The 21,406-nt window shown below is 38.8% G+C and overlaps 1 protein-coding gene across 1 annotated transcript in view; it reads left to right on the top strand.

The window, feature by feature from the left end:
* The window catches only part of CXCL14 (C-X-C motif chemokine ligand 14), a 41,158-nt gene extending 20,356 nt beyond the window's left edge, over nucleotides 1-20,802 (top strand). The window contains exons 3-4 of the mRNA XM_082255442.1: nucleotides 12,927-13,037; nucleotides 20,112-20,802. Of these exons, the coding sequence (XP_082111568.1) occupies nucleotides 12,927-13,037; nucleotides 20,112-20,127 (127 nt within the window). The 3' untranslated portion in view covers nucleotides 20,128-20,802. The remainder of the gene's footprint in view (nucleotides 1-12,926; nucleotides 13,038-20,111) is intronic.
* The last annotated feature ends 604 nt before the right edge of the window (nucleotides 20,803-21,406 follow it).

Raw genomic sequence — 21,406 nt, 5'->3', positions numbered from 1 at the left:
CATCTGTTCCCATCCTACTGTCACGCTTGTCCCTCTTCCTTGTATAGTCTCATCCTACTTCCAATTCTTTTCCCCTTCCTCTGTCTAGTCCTAACCCTATGCCTCTCCCCCCCCCCCCCCCCCGTCTCATCATACTGTACTTCTTACTTCCCTTTTCTCTATCCACTTTCATTCCACTGCCTTTTCTCTTCTACCTCTATTCAGTTTCACACAAATATATATTCTCTTATTTCTTCCTCTGTCAAGTTCTATTTTAGTTCCTTCTCTTCCTCCCTTACCTACCCAGTCTCATCACATGGCCTTTTTTCTTCCTCTCCTTTAAACAGTTCAATCTTACTCACTCTAATCATCCTCCGTCTATCCAGCCCTTACCCCCTTCTCTATCCAGTTCCCTCCTCTGCCTATTTTTTCTTACTTTTCTCTATCAAGTCTGATCTTTTGGCTTCTTTTCCTCCCCAATGCTCCATTCAGATTCAGTCCCATGTATTTTCATTTTCACTCTTCAACCCTAACTGAGATAGATAGATAGATAGATAGATAGATAGATAGATAGATAGATAGATAGATAGATAGATAGATAGATAGATAGATAGATAGATAGATAGATAGATAGATAGATAGATAGATAGATAGATAGATAGATAGATAGATAGATAGATAGATAGATAGATAGATAGATAGATAGATAGATAGATAGATAGATAGATAGATAGATAGATAGATAGATAGATAGATAGATAGATAGATAGATAGATAGATAGATAGATAGATAGATAGATAGATAGATAGATAGATAGATAGATAGATAGATAGATAGATAGATAGATAGATAGATAGATAGATAGATAGATAGATAGATAGATAGATAGATAGATAGATAGATAGATAGATAGATAGATAGATAGATAGATAGATAGATAGATAGATAGATAGATAGATAGATAGATAGATAGATAGATAGATAGATAGATAGATAGATAGATAGATAGATAGATAGATAGATAGATAGATAGATAGATAGATAGATAGATAGATAGATAGATAGATAGATAGATAGATAGATAGATAGATAGATAGATAGATAGATAGATAGATAGATAGATAGATAGATAGATAGATAGATAGATAGATAGATAGATAGATAGATAGATAGATAGATAGATAGATAGATAGATAGATAGATAGATAGATAGATAGATAGATAGATAGATAGATAGATAGATAGATAGATAGATAGATAGATAGATAGATAGATAGATAGATAGATAGATAGATAGATAGATAGATAGATAGATAGATAGATAGATAGATAGATAGATAGATAGATAGATAGATAGATAGATAGATAGATAGATAGATAGATAGATAGATAGATAGATAGATAGATAGATAGATAGATAGATAGATAGATAGATAGATAGATAGATAGATAGATAGATAGATAGATAGATAGATAGATAGATAGATAGATAGATAGATAGATAGATAGATAGATAGATAGATAGATAGATAGATAGATAGATAGATAGATAGATAGATAGATAGATAGATAGATAGATAGATAGATAGATAGATAGATAGATAGATAGATAGATAGATAGATAGATAGATAGATAGATAGATAGATAGATAGATAGATAGATAGATAGATAGATAGATAGATAGATAGATAGATAGATAGATAGATAGATAGATAGATAGATAGATAGATAGATAGATAGATAGATAGATAGATAGATAGATAGATAGATAGATAGATAGATAGATAGATAGATAGATAGATAGATATTATAAGGAGGGAAAAACTGCACTATTTCCCTACAACATTGTACTTAGAAGCAGCAACTTTCCTGTGAGATACACACAGTACAAATTACAATCCCATATAGAGTTGCGCTAAGTTCCAAAGTTCCAATAAAGAAAATGTAAAATAAAACAAATTAGATAAATGAAATGTTTAATTTGTGCTGAAACAAAGTCCTTCAAATGGTATGCACACCATTCGTCATCAAAGAAACTTTATGTTACAATAAAGAGATCCCCCTTAAGAAGACTCAATCATAGAAGATCCCCAAAAGAGATATTAACTTGCCATAGCATAAAATCCTTAAACAATTTATTTAGAATAAAAAAGGTTGCACTTACAACAAAGCACTCTAACATTTAAATTTAAAAATGCTAATTTTAAAGGGCTTTGTTGTAAGTGCAACCTTTTTTATTATAAATAAAACTTGAGTAAAAAAGGCCTGTCTCCTGCCAGCATACTTAAAGAGGTTGTACACCGAGAATTTTTTTTTTCTCTTCTTTAAATCCTGAAAGAGAAACCCATAATGAGCTAGTATGCATCGCATACTAGCTCATTATGAAATACTTACCTTAGAACGAGCCCCCGCCGTGCCGTCCGCTTACCTGTATGACGGGCGACATGTATAGTCGCCCGTCTTCCGGGATCGCGGCATCCGGCCATCTGATTGGCCGGAGCCGCGCTGACCGTCACTCCCGCGCACGCGCGCGGGAGCCGACGGTCACGGCACGGGGCTCTGAAGGAACGGCACGATCTGCCGTTCCTTCAGAGCGCATGCGCCAGTGACGTCACTGGCTGCATTAAAGGTAAATATCTCCTAAACGGTACATGTTTAGGAGATATTTACAGTACCTATAGGTAAGCCTTAATATAGGCTTACCTATAGGTACAACTTCCTGAGGAGGGTTTACTTCCTCTTTAAGAGAAGGACCCTTGCTTTCTGTGTGAAAGCAGTAGCTCTCTGCAGAGATCAGACAAGTGCCCGGCTTAGTAAAGCCTATAGCTCTGCAATCAGCAAAGCATGCTCCCTACCAATTGGAGATCTTTAGCAACGACTTAGCAAGGTCGTGTGTCTGACCTCGAGAGAGATCACTGCTTCCACACAGAGCAAAATTTCTTCACTAAAGCATGCTGGTAGGACGCAGGCTTTTCTATTTAGGCTGTACATGCTTTCTAAAGAAAATAAACTGTAGGCACATCTTTTGTTTTATTGCACCTGGAATGTATTTAGCTAATTTAAAGTAAAAGTTCAATAGGACTTTATTCCTTCAATATCAAGATCTCTTTAGTTGCAACCTATTTATAAAATGCAAGTCAGAGCAATGTTTAAACTAGAAATAAAAATTCCAGCACGTGGCAAACAAGGTCCTCTAACAATGTTCACCAAATCATTACCAGGTGGTATTTTAAATTACACTGCTTAAAAAAATTGAAGGAACACTTTGAAAATCAGATCTTCTCAATAGTGAAAATATTATGCTGGATATCTATATAGATATGGACTGGGTAATGCTTTAGGAACGAAAAGGATGCCACATCGTTTAATGGAAATTAAAATTGTCACCCTACAGAGAGCTGATTTCAAAGACACCCTAAAAATCAAAGTGAAAAAATGATGCAGCAGACTAGTTTCATTGCAGCAACTCAAAATGGTACTCAGCTGTTTGTATGACCCCCACATGCTTGTGGCCATGCCTGACAATGCTGGGGGCATGCTCCTAATGAGATGACGAATGGTGTCCTGGGGTATTTGCTCCCAGATCTGGACTAGGGCATCACTGAGCTCCTGGAAAGACTGAGATGCAACCTAGTGGCATCAGATGGACCAAAACATAATGTCCCAAAGGTGTTCTATTGGATTTATTTCAGGCAAGCGTGGGGGCCATTCAATGGTATCAATTCCTTCATTCTCCAGGAACTGGCTGCATACTCTCGCCACATGAGGCCAGACATTGTCGTGCACCAGTAGGAACCCAGGACCCACTGCACCAGCGTAAGGTCTGACAATGGGTCCAAAGATTTTATCCCAATACCTAATGGCAGTCAGGGTGCCATTGTCTAGCCTGTAAACATCTGGGGATCCCTCCATGGATATGCCTTCTGAGACCATCACTGACCCACCACCAAACTGGTCATGCTAAATGATGTTAAAGGCAGCATAACATTCTGCACGGCTTCTCCAGACCCTTTCACGTCTGTTACATGTGCTCAGGGTGAATCTGCTCTCATCTGTGAAAAGCACAGGGGGCCAGTGGCGGACCTGTCAATTCTGGTGTTCAATGGCAAATGCCAATCAAGCTCCATGGGCAGTGAGCACATGCCCCACTAGAGAATGTTGGGCCCTCAGGCCACCTTCATGAAGTCTGTTTCAGATTTTTTGATCAGAGACAATCACATCAGTGGCCTGCTGGAGGTCCTTTTGTAGGGCCCGAGAGTGCTAATCCTATTCCTCCTTGCACAAAGGAACAGAAATCTGTCCTGCAGAAGGGTAGGGACATTCTGCAGCCCTGTTCAGCTCTCCTAGAGTAACTGCCTGTGACACTGACCCTAGGCCAAATGCAAAACTAATGAAAAACAGTCAGAAAAGATGAGTAGGGAAAAAAATGTCAGGACCTTCACCTGTAAAACCATTCTGTTTTGGAGGTCGACTCATTGTTGCCCATCTAGTGTCCCTGTTAATTTCATTAACATCAAAGCAGCTGAAAATGATTAAAAACCCCCTCTGCTTCTTCACTGACCAGATCAATATCCCAGGAGTTTAATTGACATGATGCTATATTCTGATTAAAAAGTATTCTTTTAATTTTTTTGAGCAGTGTGTAAGTTTGCTCTGAATGTGTGTTTTGTGTACTTTGACTGCTGTATGCCTACTTTCTGCACTCACTGGGTCTTCCATCAGAAATCATGAAGGCAAATGGTGGTAGGCTTTCTTCTTTGGAAACCCTTTTACACAAGCTAGTTTATGTAAGGCATATCTGTTAACTATTTAAAAAGTTAAATGATGGGGATGATCACAAAAAAGCTCATCCTTGTATTCATACAGGCTTTTGTAAGAAACCCAGTCTAATAAACAATGTGATTTATATGTTAAATGCTTTTTGTAAAAAAGGTAAATTTAGCGGTGAAAGCCAGCTGAGCTGAATTCACGTGTCTGTGCATCTACACAGATATGTCTCTGTTTAAGCTCATTTACATGCTACCTCATTGTTCTTCTGTAACAGAGATGTGTTGCTGAGTGGAACATTTCACCTTTAGTGTCAGCAAATTGTGTTTGGTTCACTTAACCTACTAAAATTCTAAGAATATCACATTTTAGCCTTTTCCAAGTAGCTGACCCAGGGCTGTATAGCTAATTAAAAACAGTGCTGTGAAGTATTCTGAAGTAATAAAAGTCATGTTTTCTGATTCCTAATGCATATGTTTTTAAATTAGTGAGAATGTACTATTTATGTTGCTTTACCATGGTTCTTTGGTTTGAGTTTTTCTCACAAATACAATATTTTACAGTGTAGGCAAGCCCTAACAATTAAAGCAGAGTTCCACCCAAAAGTGGAACTTCTGCTCTTTTGTTTCCTCCCCCCCTCCGGTGCCACATTTGGCACCTTTCAGGGGGGATGGGGGAACTGGTACCTGTTTTTGACAGGACCCTTCCCCACTTCCGGGATACAGTCCGTCTGTTGGAAGTTCGGCCCCCTTCTCCCTCCTCCGCCGCCGAGCCAAAAGGAATGTGCAGCGCACTTCGTGCATGTGCAGTAGGGACCCACCCATGAAGCTGCAAGGCTTCACTGCCGGGTTCCCTCACCGGCAATGGTGGCGGCAGCACCCGACAGCCGATGGAAACATTGGCTGCGGTGTCGACATCACTGGACTCCAGGACAGGAAAGTGTCCTAATATTAAAAGTCAGCAGCTACAGCTAATTTTTAGGGGGAGGCAGAATTCCCCTTTAACCTCTTATTTGGTCCCTTTGGCCTGTAAATATACCATTAAAAGCCTTTTGTTATATTTGTTTGATACATGAAAAAATATCTGTTAGTCCTGCCAAAAATCTTGTCAGCTGATCAACTTTCTCTTCTCTTTGTACTTTCCTTGTACTTTAGTTAGACTAACTACTCTAAACTAGTTGTAAACTGTTACATATATACCCAGTGACGTCACAAGCCTCAGGAAATAAAGCAAATCCTCTTACATAAGTTGGATAATGTTTGTCTGCAGCTATTTCTTCTGTACAGCCTTGTACAATACACAGATAAAAGGATTTTTTCAAGACGTACTAAGCAGTGCGGGGATCTGATGTCACACATACTGCAGAGCCTAGATCAAATAGCTTAGTGAAATCTGATAACTGATTGCAGGGGAGAGAAGAGACCCCTTATTCCCCAACATGCTCATAGAAAAACACACATCTGAGGCTATGAGTTATCTGATGTGTGTTGGTGGGGGGGGGCTGTCTTCCTTTTGAGGCCGATGTGTTTTTTCAGTGACACATGTGTAGCACCCTACAAGGTAGGTGCTAGGCGAAGTATAGTGGGCCTTGGCTGCCTAACAGCAGCACCATGATTTTCAGCTGGGCTGTCATGTCTCCCAGGTGTGGATGCTGAGAGAGGAGTCTCCCCACTGGCTCCATGAGAGGATTCTCATTGGGTAGTGGAGGAAACTCAATCAGAGGCACATTCAGGCCTGTATCTACCCCAGAAGGTAAATTCTGCTGCAGAGGATTCTGGGAGTGGGTATAAGTTTGAGGGGAACGCATGACGCAGCATCTTTGGCGGAAAGCAGAGTCCCAGGAGGGAGGATATGGCTGTCTCTCCTCCTGTCAGAAGGATCGGGTGTCTTGGGTGGCTGCCTGAGAGTCCAGAGAGAGAGCTGAGCTGAAGACAGGATCCGGTGTGCCGAGGACCAGTGGAGATAGAGGGGTTCAGTTCCAGGAAAGCATTCTAAGTTTGTGAGTACTCTGAATTGCCCTTGAGGGTCTGCCTAGTGTAGAGGGGACCACTCCGGAGAAGATCCCAGGGATCCAGGAGCCAGCTAGTGTCAAAGGGGGTGCCTAGTGAGAGGACCCAGAAGTGTAGAGGGGCGCCAGCGGTTGGGCCCTGAAGAGTACAGTGTTAAGGGTTACAGCAGCACAAGCAGTTACAAGGAGCTACCTCAGTCAGTGAAGGGCTGGTGGGAGCCAGTCGCAGGACTTTTAAGCTATACAGATTGTCAAAAGTCAATTGTTACTACAGTCCTGGATCTTCTGAGTTAACCAAGGAGTTAAAGTCGGAGTTTCAGCACATTTCAGCAAAACAGTATTTTCAAGTGCCAGGGAGCGTTGGTCGGCATTCAGCTGATGTCAGGACAGCGCTAACAGGCATTTTTCTACAAAGTGTCCCAGTGAAACCTAGTTGAGTCGGAGGAGTATCCCACTCATTCCCTTCTCCCATCCCCATTACACAATAAACAAAACAAACCAAAGATGCTGGAATGGTCATTGTCTCAGCTCTCACACTTGGGTTTTCAACTTAAATGTGTTGGAAGTGTTACCGGTAACAATGGCAGACCCATATCAGGCCCAATGCCTGGAAATCCTGCTACACATGCAAATAGCTGAGGGATCAAAGAGGAACAAATCTTGGTGGTTTGGATTCTAGCTAATACACACTATAGAGGGATCTGCTTTGTACATCTTTCATGTGTGACGTTTACAACTGCTTTAAAGGAGAAGTTCACCTAAAAAAAAAAAAGTGCACATTTTTTGGCAGGTAAAAAAATTTGCATTTTTTTTTTTTTTTTTTAAGAGCCTGTAATGCATTGCACCTGTGATCAGCAGATCGCGAGTGCAATGCAAGGATCCTGCAGACTGGCAGTAAACTGTCTGCCCATACCTCTGATAGGGGCAGGTAGTTGCTGAAATCCAGAAAGAACGGATGAACTATGAGGACATTCACCAGCAGTTCATGCAGCAGAAAAGGAGGATGGTAGTTGTACTCTGTGAATAAACGACGTGGCCGTGTGGGCAAAGCCCTGCATGGCCATGCTGTTTTTGAATTGTGACAGTCGGTGTGGGCATAGGATCCCTCGCCTGCTGTCACAATGAGGGATCAGATCGGGGTGGCGGCAGGTGATTTACTAACATATTACATCCTAAATATTACTAAAAGTGAACTTATCCTTTAAAACTGTACTCCAGGATAAGTAAAGTTGTTTTCATTAGAAAAGCATGCATTTTCATATTTGAATCTTGGAGTGCTTTTTATACTTATGCCAGATCAGTGCATTAATCCAATGTAAAACATTGCCTCCATAATTGAGCTTCCTTTTATAAAGACTGGTAAATGCTGCTTATGTTCTTGAGCAGGATATCTGGTCTTGTATTTACCCCCTATCCCTGTAGCTTTTGCAGGAAGCCTGCAGTGGGTGGGTCTGATGGGTTTCTCCCACAGCTCTGCTTTCTGTACAGGATATATGTAGTGCAGCGATGATGTCACAGGGTATTAACTGGTTTGCAAAGACATTTGGCACATGTATATGAATGATGAATTTAAAGAGTCCATGTAAGCTGTCCAAATCTTGCCACCATACCATCTCCAAAACACGCCCCTTCTTAACCCTCCTCTTATGTTAGAATTCCGTTACTATCCATGATGTTAGGGTCAGTTTTGACCCATGTTTTAAATCAGCCATAAAATACCCTCTGAATAATTATTTATCATCAAATGTGTTTCTTACCTCTTGGTTACCTTGAAAAGATTGGTTTTAATATTTTTGGTGTGACCCCTAGACCTTTCTTTTGATAGCATACCTCTCATTGTCAAATTTAAAAAATGGTAAAATAAAGTCAGCAACTCTGAAATGAATTTGTCCTATGTTTCTTCACTTTATTTAGAGAAGCAGACAAGCAGGAAAAGAGATAGGCCCCTCCCTAACTACAGCTCACAGGGTTGAGAGGGGATTGGCTGTCACTTTTACTAAGCAGAGAGAGTGTTTATGATTTCAGTTTTGGCACTTATTAGTGTCCTAAAATCCTATATTATAACTGGGTCAGAATTGACTCTAACACCATGAACGTCTTAATTTTCACCACAGTATTTTATAATTTAGTGAAAAGGATTATTTTTCTATTACATTGTTTAAATAGAGGTTCCTGACAAAGTAAAAAAATCTTGATGCAATAAACAAATTTATGTGATACTTATAGACATTCAAAACCTGAAAACGGGTCAGTTTTGACCCTAACACAAGAGGAGGGTTAACCAACGACACCACAAAGCTACTATTTCACTCCCTGGTTATCTCTCACCTTGGCTATTGCAACTTCCCCCTTATTAGCCTACCTTTACATAAGCTATCCTCTTTCAGTCCATCATGAATGCTGCTGTCAGACTTCTCCACCTTAGCAAACATTTAGTGTTTGCTACCCTTCTCTCCATTGGATTCTGCTCACACAACAAATACAATTTAAAATACTAACAGTAATCTCATTCACAACTCTGCCCCCAGCGACATCACCAACCTCATCTTAAATTACCAACCAAACTGTTCTCTTCACTCCTCCCAAATCCTCCTGCTCCCTAAATCCTTCAATGCTCACCTCAAAGACTTCTTCAGAGCCTCTCCCATCCTTTGGATCTCCTTATCCATCCAACTATCTACTACTCTACCCTTCTTTAGGCAATCATCGAAAACCCAACTCTTCAGAAAGGCCTATCCCTTCTCTAAGTAATAAACTTTTATTTTCTCCATCTGCTCATTCCGTTCTTTTATATATAAGCTCTACCAAGCAGGGCTCTTTAATCCCTCTTGTATTGTATTGTACCTGTGCTGTTTCCCCCCTTATTTTGTAAAGCGCCATGCAAATTGATGGTGCTATATATATATATATATATATATATATATATATATCCTGTATAATAATTAAAAAAAAAAAAGTGTAAGTTCGCCTTTACCAAAAAGCACACTATGCTGTCCCATATAGGTATAGCATAGTGTGCTGAAAAAAAGTATGTAATTTTCAATAGGTACCTTCCAGCCAGCTTTCTGCTTCTTTTTAATGCTACTGTAAAACTGCATTAAAAAGAAATCCTAAAAACTTCAACAGCCTGTGATGGCTCCCTCCCATGACACTAGAAGGTGCTTTATCCAGTGACTTCTCTGTCTTTAAAATAACTCGAGACAGACCATCACAAGCTGTAGAAGAATTACGGTTTTGGCCTACAGTCATTCAACCTAAAGGGAGCCCTGGCTGAAAGGCAAGTTTAGCACACTGCTGTCCATATGGGACAGTATAGTGGCTTTTTGATAAAGGTGAACTAATCCTTTATATTAAGTTTTTGTGCCCAGAGTTCAGGTTTTAAACAAAAGAATATATATGTGTTGTTGTGCACAGTGATGTTCCACAATTCTATACTTGGTGTCGGGATCTGAGGGGTTAACAGGCAGCTGTGAGACAGTTCATTCAACTTAAAAAGGTTTTGTTCTGCAAAAGCAACAACAAAAAAAAATTACAGACTTTGTCTTCATGGGCAGTTCAAAACAGCACAAGGTGCTCTGCTAATCAGTTATAACACAATCCTTTAAATCATGTTAGCATCCCAGCCAAACAAACATGACCAAGTCCCAGTTACATGCCAGCCTACCCAACAGGTCACAATCCACAAGTGGAGCCTTCAGACAGCATGAAGCTCTCTCCTCGCTGCTAGCAAACATCTCTACTCACACTCAGACCAGCTGAGTAATAACCAGGTCTGAAGAGAAGTAGAGCAAAAGGGTTCCCCTCGGGGTGGGATTTTAAAGGCAGAAACCAGGACTTGAGTCATTCAAATAGTAAATTTTATTAGTATAGTTGACAGGTGATTGACGCAAACTAAAAAATAGTGTTACATGTAACAAAACCACATGGAAAGCTAATAAACATGAAAGAAAACATGGTCATAGATACGTCTTTGGCAGAGGAGAACTGTCTGAGATGGCTGGAGAGGACCAGACGCGTTTCGGTTTTGCCTTTTTCAATAGTCCAGTGAAGAGAGCCAAATCTCAGACCGGATGGAAAGTTCTCTGTATGACAGATTGTAACTGACCATGTGTAGTGTTAAAATCCTATCGGAGTGTGGGCACATAGTGCCAGAAGGCCGCCATTTAGTCTGTACTTGTTTGTGGTTGTCTAAAACGATGGAGTTGTTGGAAGAGTTACCCAAAAATTAAGCTACTGAGCAGAAGAAAAGATGGGGGGAACAAAAAACGGGCCCCCCCATGGGACGGTTCCACAATTTCCAGTCCCCAATCACCACAAGGATCCCAAAATAAGAAGGTCCGCAATATGGGGTATCATGGTTGTAGAGGGATTAATGCTTATCTTCTCATGGTTCTTGATGTGGTGGAGTGTATGGGGTTACTCCTATTGGTGGTCCCCAAAAGGGCACGTGTTCCTGTTGGTCTCTGGTACACAGATAATGGCGGCGCCACCACATCAAGAACCATGAGATGATAAGCATTACTCCCTCTACAACCATGATACCCCATATTGCGGACCTTCTTATTTTGGGATCCTTGTGGTGATTGGGGACTGGAAATTGTGGAACCGTCCCATGGGGGGCCCCTTTTTTGTTCCCCTCATCTTTTCTTCTGCTCAGTAACTTAATTTTTGGGTGACTCTTCCAACAACTCCATCGTTTTAGACAACCACAAACAAGTACAGACTAAATGGCGGCCTTCTGTCACTATGTGCCCACACTCCGATAGGATTTTAACACTCCACATGGTCAGTTACAATCTGTCATACAGAGAACTTTCCATCCGGTCTGAGATTTGGCTCTCTTCACTGGACTATTGAAAAAGGCAAAACCGAAACGCGTCTGGTCCTCTCCAGCCATCTCAGACAGTTCTCCTCTGCCAAAGACGTATCTATGACCATGTTTTCTTTCATGTTTATTAGCTTTCCATGTGGTTTTGTTACATGTAACACTATTTTTTAGTTTGTGTCAATCACCTGTCAACTATACTAATAAAATTTACTATTTGAATGACTCAAGTCCTGGTTTCTTCCTTTAAAATCCCACCCCCAGGGGAACCCTTTTTGCTCTACATTTCATAGAGGGATGATGGCAGTATCCAGGATAAAGCACTGAACCCGAATAACCCTTTAGGTCTGAAGATAAGGTATCTGCCCTCTTCAGTTAACCCTCTGTTAACCTACCCCAGGCTAACTCTCTACATTTGTTTTCATTAAAAGGCTTCTCTTGTTAAAAAACGTACATTTTGTTGGAATCATGATAACCCTGCTAGCTCCTGGCTGTTCCCTTCCTCATCTCAAGCTTGTGGTGTGTGTAAGGGGGCCAGAAGACAGTCCATTCACATCACCACAGCTTAGTTTCCTCTTTTGAGTGGACAATAAAGTAGAACTTCATCAGAAAACAACAGGATAAAATTAGTAGCCAATTAACAAGACAAAACCAACTTTTGCTCCAATATTCACCTTTGATCCAAAGATGTCCAGTGCAATAACTTTTTCTGCCTCTAGATGTTTTTAATCTGACAGCCAGCTCATTCAACCTACTTTCCCTGAGCCTTGGTTGTCTTAGATATGCCCAAGCTTGTGACTGGGCAGTGAAAGAAAAACACAGCGATAAGCTAATCTCTGCTCGCTCCTCTATCAGCATGTTTAGAGGATCTTGTCAACACAAAAGCTAATTGGCTCCTTGTACGGCATCTATAGCGTATTCTCCAGTCCTGCTGAACAGGAACAGCAGGAGACTGATACCAGGTCAGATTCTGGTACTTACACTTCTTAGACGCATTGTAAAACAGAGTGTCTAGAGCTAGTTATGTTTCAGCATCACATTGATTACTTTTTTTTCTTAACTCCATTTGAAGCGTCACATTCAGTTATTTATTCTTATCACTGCAAAGCAGCATCCAATGCACTGTGGAAACAAGCCCTTAATGGTGTAGCATTCAAGTTTACAGAGCTGTAATAATTTGTTTTTTTTATATCTAACATAATATTAACAAACTGCATGGGTTTTTTTTGCCACTTAAACCTTTGTGATTTCCTATAGTAAAAAGCTGTCAACTTACTGTATATAAAATATATTGAATAACAATAACTAATCCCATATTTATTTGTTTCTTTTTTCTCTTTTTTAGTGTGACCATGCATGTTTCCCGACTTAGAGGACAACAGTATTGCTTGCATCCTAAACTACACAGTACTAAGAAGTTCCTTAAATGGTATACAATATGGAAAGAAAAGAGCAGGTATGGGTAATAAAATGAATATCAAACAATACCAAGATATTTATTGCACATGTATAATTTGTTTTATCTATACACATTCCAAGTTGTTTTCAATATGCCCTAAATATGGTATGACAGGTACATGAATGAAGAATAATGTATTTTCAAATCTAATACCAGAGAAGAGCTCTCTGCCTTAGAGGTAGCAATGTTGATATACGTGTTTTATGCTTCAAAACAAAAGTTTAAAGCTGTTGTAAAATCGAATAAATATATTTGATTTGTTTGGATAGACCAAAAATAACAAATCATTTTTGATAAATGTATAGTTTATATGAATGATGTTGATGTACAATGATGGCATAGAATAGTCATCGTATTTGTATTGTCTGAAAAAGGTGGGCTATGCCCCACCTAAATGTTAGTCTCACAATAAATGGACCTACTTGCTTTTGTGTTCCTTGCAAGTCCTGTGAGTGCCATTCCACTCTGATTGCATGTGCAATTTGAAAATTCGTTTTTTTTTTTTACCCAACTGTGTATGTTCGGACCACTCCCTGCTATCTGAACAAATACCAATACTGATCTGTTCAAGCATCATGTTTATTCCATAAAGTGACAAGAACTGGAAGGCCATGTGAATAATTCACCCAATAGTCCACAGTACTTTTCACAGCAGTGGTCATTGTCCATTATTTATCGGTTTAAAAAGGAAAATGCAAATATTATTTTTGATATTGGCAATCTGAATACATTTCTGCCGAAAAGACTTGTAAATACATATTGAATCATTATTAATTTAATTAGGATGTGCCACAAAAGAGCCTTTACCATAGTTCCGGAACTTCTTTTGGACAACAGGCTTCCTGCAATTCTGTTTGCACGATTTTATCCCAATTTTACCCCAATTTGTCAAGCAACAATTGCAGCAATCGCGATCTGGGTGCCATTGGAAGTGACAGGGATCGCAAGCGCGTCCCACAATTTGCGGCGTTTCGGGATTGCGGGCAGAATCACGGCGATTCTGCCCGCGATCTGTGACGCCTAGATGTGAACAGGGCCTTAAACTCAATGCCTTCTTTATCCTGGTTGTCGCATGGCCACTGTCTCCTTCTCCCTGCTTGCAGGTATCTCCTTTAACTAGTTGGGTGCTAAGGAGACATCCATGTGTGTGTGCGCTCCTGTCAGGTTCATGAGCCAGGCTGTGCGTTTTCACAGACACACACAAGACCCAACAAGCCTTTTCCCTGCCGTCTCCTCCTCCCAGCAATTTGACTTATGCTCCACTGCACTCATGTCTTCACTGGAGCAAGACAGTCTGTGGGAGAGCAATGATCCTTCCACTGAGGTGGTGGCAGTGACAAGGACAGCAGGTGTCTGGTGGTGACAGGGGTTCTGTGGCTTTTTTTACCTAAATGCTGTAAATGCATTAGGGTAAAAAAAATGTCCAGCTTTTAGTACTATTTTAAGATAACTATATACAGTAAAGCATGATGCTAAACTGAAAAATTATTTATGGGTTTACATACACTTTAACTCTGCTTACTGGCCACAGCAATTTTCACATTTTTTTAAACACATTTTAAATGTACATTTTAGGCCTGAAGATTAAAGTCCCTAAATATTATATATTTTCTAGAAGCAGAGACTTTGGAGAATAAAAGAGTAGTAGTTGCAATTTTAAATGCCACGTGATTTTACCGCATTAGTTTAACATTCGGTGCAAACATTTTTCCATAGGTGACATTTTGAAGCCCATACAGGTCATCAATTTAGAGTTAACCATGAATGATGTCCCCAGATCTATTGGTCTCACTCAGAAATTCACAGAAATAACTAATGTGTGACACAATGCTGTTTTCCTACACAGGCATACTCAATGTATGCGTTTATGTTCGTATGTGTGTGTACGAGTGGATGGAGGGCTTTAAAAACATTTTTTTGATAATTTGGTTTATTGATTTTCTGTACCTTTTTTATTTTTTAAACATTTTTGTTCACTTAACTTGTCAAGTCCTCATTAGGAAGACTTTATATTAGACCCCTAATGTCACCTTTGCACCCCAAAGATGAATAAGCATAGATCGTGCTTTATCATCTTCTTCCCCGGTGACACCAACTGAGAAATGACAGCACTAAACTTGGAATTGACAATAAACTTGTTGCTCCCAGCTTCATTCAGTGCAGAGAGGATCAGAGAACAGATATTCCTTGAAAGTCCTCCATTCTTTCTGCCAACAACTGCCATGTAAATCCTGGGTGCCAAGAAGGGGCAATGGAGCCTAGGACACATAGTGGCAGGGTCCAGTGGGGATGGGGGGATTAACACCTTGCATCATGTGTGGACGTGATCGGGTGGCTTACAGTCATCTAAATCGCTTTGGCTAGAAAGCCAACAGCCAGCTGAAGAGATATAGATTCCAGGCTGCTATAGCTGCTATAGCCAGGATTACATTTACAGGGTTTATAGTACTTATGTCCATTGCAGCAAAAAGAGGTAAACAGTTGAAAAGGAATTTTTTTTTAATTTTACCATAACTCCAACCAAAATATAATTTAGAGTAAGGAAGGGTTATAACATCTTTAAGGTTTTTTTGCTGTCTGCATTTTGTTTGGGTAGATTTTGCCTCACTTCCTGTCCTATTGACCTATAGCATCACAGACAACAGTGACAACTTGACTGAGGTTCTCACTCTTCCCACCTCTAAAAAAAAATGTTTAATTACTCACTGGACCCCTGTTGGAAACATGTTGCCTACTTCCTGACTTAGTATCCACACATAAACTTCCCAAATACACAGTGAGAATTAAAACCTGACAGAGGTTCACATCTTTTATCACTTTGTCCAAAAAAATGGTTTTGCTGGTGAAAAATTGACATTTGGAAAATCTGCTGACTGTCCTATTATATGCTGAGCTGTATCCTAATATCTATATGTCACCAACAAACCATAGTAAATCAAAAGTACAACCATTTATTCTTGTCACAGACACAGACTGTTCAAGGCCTCAAGATACCTTCATCCACTCTATATACTGAATTATAATATTGTATGTTACTATCAATGCCGCCCTGGGGGCTCATTTGAAGGCCGGAAACATAATGGGGTATATTTACTAAAACTGGTGCACCCAGAATCTGGTGCAGTTGTGCCTGGTAGACAATCAGGCTCCAACTTCATCGTTCAATTAAGCTTTGGCAATAAAACCTGGAACCTGACTGGTTTCTATGCAGAGTTGTACCAGATTTTGCACTGTAGAGTTTTAGTAAATAAACCCCTACATCTCAGTGTTTGTAACAAGAATAGATGTTTGTCCATTTATTTACTATGGTGTGCTTGTGATGTTTAAATACAATGAAATCTTGTGGAGTTGGAGTCTGTACACTTTTTGGGGTATTTAGGAAACACTTGACACTAATGCTGCAGTAATTATATGAGACCCTTAGATTGACAGATTTCTATGAAATACCTAGCTTAGCTGGATCATGTTAATGTACCTGGATATACTGAGAAACATTTACTTTGCTGTTATATTTATTATTTGTAGGGAGGGAAAAGGAATGTAACTGGATTTGTTACCGAAATCCTTTTACTCAGACACTTTCTATTCTAACCTTGTCAGGAATGCGATAATGTGATGCATTTGACATCTATTAATAGAACCTTACAGCAGACTTCATACTTTCTGCTTGAGGGCAGCAAGTTCCAGTTAGACTAGAAAATGAATACTAATTATTTTATTTGGAAGCATATGCCAGTCCATCATTTAGCCCCAGCTGTAAGCATGTAAATTTCCCTTGAGAATCCACATTATTTGCACATCCAGTCACAAAAAAATTAGATCTTTTGCATTAAACCAAATTAGAGAAACTTAAAATGGGCAGCTTTCTATTAGTAGTAGATCTAATAGTTTATAGAATGTCAAGCTGTGCTGAAACAACCACTGTGTTTTTCATGCAGCTGTTGTAGAGCTTAGGGCAGGACTACCTATCTATCCTTAACAGAGGCACTGTGCTTGAAACCTGCAGTAGTAATCACTGCAGAATTAGTCTGTGTCATGAACTTGTGAGTATCAATGCTTCAAGAACAGCTTAGATCATCAGCGAGTAGCACCAATAGTACAACATCAATAAAATATGGTGGACGGGAATTTTGAGGCATGCAAAGAGCTATATATATATATATATATATATATATATATATATATATAGCTGTTTTTAGATATATATTATATGCATAGTTTTTGACATCTAAAAGCATGCTCTGTGCATTTTTAAATTGGGACAAATTGTGTGGTCTATAATCATAAGCTATACAGTAAGTAGGAATAGTTACACATAAAAAAATAGGGTCATAATGCTGGTCCCTTAGAAATGAATCTTCTGCTTTGCATAAGCACCACCTGAGAGGATAATTTGTTTATTTGGTAACATCTATGTGGCCACATTGGATAGGAACTTACCATTTGACCCCCCTGTTGAATAAAAAAATGAGATGCTAGTTACAAGGTTGTGTATTGATCTTAGACTAAGACCAGTACTTAATGTTGGTAGCCATCTTCTGACCACATCTTATTGTGTTCAGTCAGTTTTCATTAGGGATTGCTAAGCATGTTGGTCTCTTTAGACCAAAAAAGGCTCCTATTCATGTACAATCCCTATTATTTGGTTTGCATCCATATTTGGTCACAGAAGACCACCAGAACCAATTTTACAAGAAGCAATGTTTATTTATTAAATGGAGCTGCATTTTGGCTGTTTAATTGTTGAGTTCACAAACTGACAAGGCAGAAAAAAAGCAGGAAGCATTATTTCTAAATATAACCCTCTACATAGAGTATATACTAGATCTTCTGGACTGTGCCGGACTGTGGGAGTAGATCATGTCCCAGTAGGAGTAAAAAATGCCTCATCTTTAATGTCAGTGTGAGGAATTGTGTCCCATTGTTTGGGTCATTGGAAGAATTGTGCCCCATCATTGGTGTCATTGGTAGGAACTGTGCCCCATCATTGGTGTCATTGGTAGGAATGGTGCCCCATTGTTGGTGCCATTGATAGAGATGGTGCCCCATCATTGGTGTCATTGGTGGAGATTCTGCCCCATCATTGGTGTCATTGGTGGAGATTCTGCCCCATCATTGGTGTCATTGGTGGAGATTCTGCCCCATCAATGGTGTAATTGGGAGGAATTAAGTCCCATAGGTGATGTCATTGGCTCCATTGTTAGTGTCATTGGAAGGAATTCTGTCCCCTTTATTGGTGTCAATAAATTAAATTGTGCCCCAAGGGCTGGATGAAAGCAATCCGAGGGCCGCATTCGGTTTTCAAACCACTGTTCTGGAGCCTTGTCCATTTAAAATTCTACAGAATTCTTGCCTTTTCATTCACACCGGATTTGATCTAAGTCTACCCATTTTTAAAAACTTTTTGTAGTTCATCCCAAAGATGGGATTAAACTACTAGGCAGAATACTTCTGCAACCTTCTAAATCTTGTACTGGCAATGATTTTTAATTCTAATATATACCTCAAACGTTAAATTATAACTGTCAGAGACAATTCATTTTTGTTTTCTGTTTTGTTTCTAACAACCCTGTTCTTGTGAAACACATTCTTTTGTAATAAAGAAGGACACTAGGAAAGTAAAGGAAAGTGCCAAGGTTCTAACTTCTAAGCCCATATTACTGGAAACTCTGATGAAGTGGTATAATAAATACTTTGATCAATTACTTTCATACAGCATTAAGGGGTTAATAGTTAATTCTCCCCTGTCAAAAATAATCTTCCTTGAACAGTCTGACTCAGGATTTACATGTTCAGGCTTTTATGTAAATTTGAAATTATGTTAATCTCATTATACCTACGTTCAAATAAATATGCAACAAATTGGTATAATTTACAGATGAAAAACTCCTTAGAAAGCCCTACATAAATAGGGCATTTTAAATATTCTTGAAACCTAGTTTTAATAAGCTACTATAATTTTCCACTTACTAATTGTACAAATGGTTGTAAAAAAAACACTAATATTGCTAACCTTATTTTAAAGCTGAACTCCAAGAAAGCAAGTATTGTCTAAATAAAAGAGACATGTATATTCATACCTGAATCTTTGCATGATTCTTCCTGATCTGTGCAGGGATCCAGTCTAAACTTTTGCCTCTGTGCAAGAGCTTCCTCTTTTAAGGCCAGTCACCGATGCTCTCTCCATGTGCAGGTCTTGTATTGCCACCTCCTGTAGTTTCCTTAAGACAGCCTGTGGTAGGTTGACCAGTTGGGCTCCTCCCACAGCTTTGCTCCCTGCAAAGGCTATGTACAGCTCAGTAATGATGTCACCACTAATTTTACAAGATAATAACTGGGTTTACAAAGGTATTTGGGGAAAACAAAGTAGATTTGTATTGTTTGCTGCTTTTGAGGAGTATATTTGAATGAGAGTTTTTGTGCCTGGAGTTCAGCTTTAAGTTATGTATACCCATGTGACAATCTGACAAAGTATATAATTATGACATACTCAGACCTTTTGTTGCAATGTATAGCTGGCCATAGATTGTGCAAATCTCGGCCATTTTAGCAGGGGGCGAGATTCGAAGCATATATCGGTAGGCTGAATGTACCCAGGTTTGGTCGATGGATCAACTTGGGTACATCCAGCCTGTCAGATTTACATGTATTGCTAGAGGCTGTTATAGCCACTAGCAGTAATCTTTGTGTTCTTTCAGATGGGGACAGCTACGCCCCCTCCCTGCCGGGGAAACAAAATAGCAAAATTCCTCCTTCAATACTGCGTTGTTTGGGGAATCAAGCGATTTTCTTTCCTGCAACCCATGGTTGCAGGAAAGAAAATTGCTCCACCAATGGCCAGCCTAATTGAAAAGCTGTGTAAGTATTAAATATATTTTTCATCCTGCTGTTCACAGCTTATGCTGTGCTCTAACAATTTTCACTATACAGCGCATATGTTTCTTAACATTTTATAATCCTCTGTTACAAATGACCAGTTTTTAATACTCGCTTTGAAGATCAGTTCTCTGTTTTGTACAGACCAAAATGTTGATAATGTTAATATATTCTTTTTTTATTTTGTCTTTATAGAGTCTATGAAGACTAAGACACTGCAACGACAACAGCAATCAATATGAAGAATGTCAAAAAAAAAGACAAAAAATGTTTTCCCACTTTTTAAGATAGGGACTAAATTTATGACTATTTAAGCACTTGTTATGAGGTGTGTATTTTTATGTTTTGTAGCATGAAATGTCCCTTAAAACTCATAACTTTACATATTCTCATGAATTTAATTGTCTGTCTAATTCTGAAAATGGAAAGCTTTTGTGCCATTTTATATGAGAAGTTGTGTGTGTTTGAGTTAAAGATTAACAGTACATATGAGCTTTATAAGTTCATCAAGTAAAAGATCATAGATAAGGGACCTTAATTACTTTTATTCTTCTGCCTCGGCATTATAATTTTATTGTATATACCTGTTTCTTTGTCCTTTTTTAAAAAAATAAAAAAATAAATAAAATGAATTATTTTTTTAAGTGTCACAAAATAGGTGTTCAGTTATCATTTCAAACAGTAATAACCATAGTCTGATACATTTATCAGAAGGCAGTTAGCCACCATCAGAAATCCCCATCAGACATCAGCATTAACAATGAGTGATGCATTTAAGCAATCCAACCAACTAGCAAATTGCCATTTTCCCAATGAATATACGTTTATAGTTTATAATATTTGTCTTATCTGCATAGAATCCAACAAATCATGTATCACAATTACCTGACTTTTCTGAATCATGACATTTTCACAGATACCGCAATTTTGCAGATATTTAAGGCCAATAAAAAATTATCTAATCTATGAATTCTCCTAATTCTGTCAACACTATCCAGTATACAGAAATGTACCTAGTAGCTACGGTGTCATTTATAACCATGAAAAAAAAAATGTCCTATAAATTAGTAATCAGGACACTTCTTTCTGTATGCCTACAGTAGAATACTACAACAATTGTTCTTTAGTGCTTTGTAAGTGTGATGGTCCATTTGGGATAAAAAGCACTATGCCACTTGCACTGCTCATATAAAAAATACTATTTTTTATAAAAAATAAATAAATGAATAATACTATTTTAAATTCATATTCTGTATCAATTTTTAACATTGCAAGGTAACATAAACAAGCTGAATCTGACAATGCAAATTATCAAAATTGTTAATTTAATTTATTTTTCTATGTTTTTATAATTTAAGTTTTTCAATATTGGCACTGTTTATAAAAGGTCAAAACTGCTTCCTTTTTAAGGAAAGTATGTATTCCCAACAAGGCTACTCAATTTTAAACTGTTCTAGACATATCCCCAACTCATGTTTGAACATTTTTAA

This window comes from Pelophylax lessonae (assembly GCF_965119305.1).
Source record: "Pelophylax lessonae genome assembly, chromosome: 4".
Lineage (NCBI taxonomy): Eukaryota > Metazoa > Chordata > Amphibia > Anura > Ranidae > Pelophylax > Pelophylax lessonae.
The sequence above is the reverse complement of the archived record's forward strand: the minus strand, read 5'-3'. Positions and strand labels throughout refer to the sequence as shown.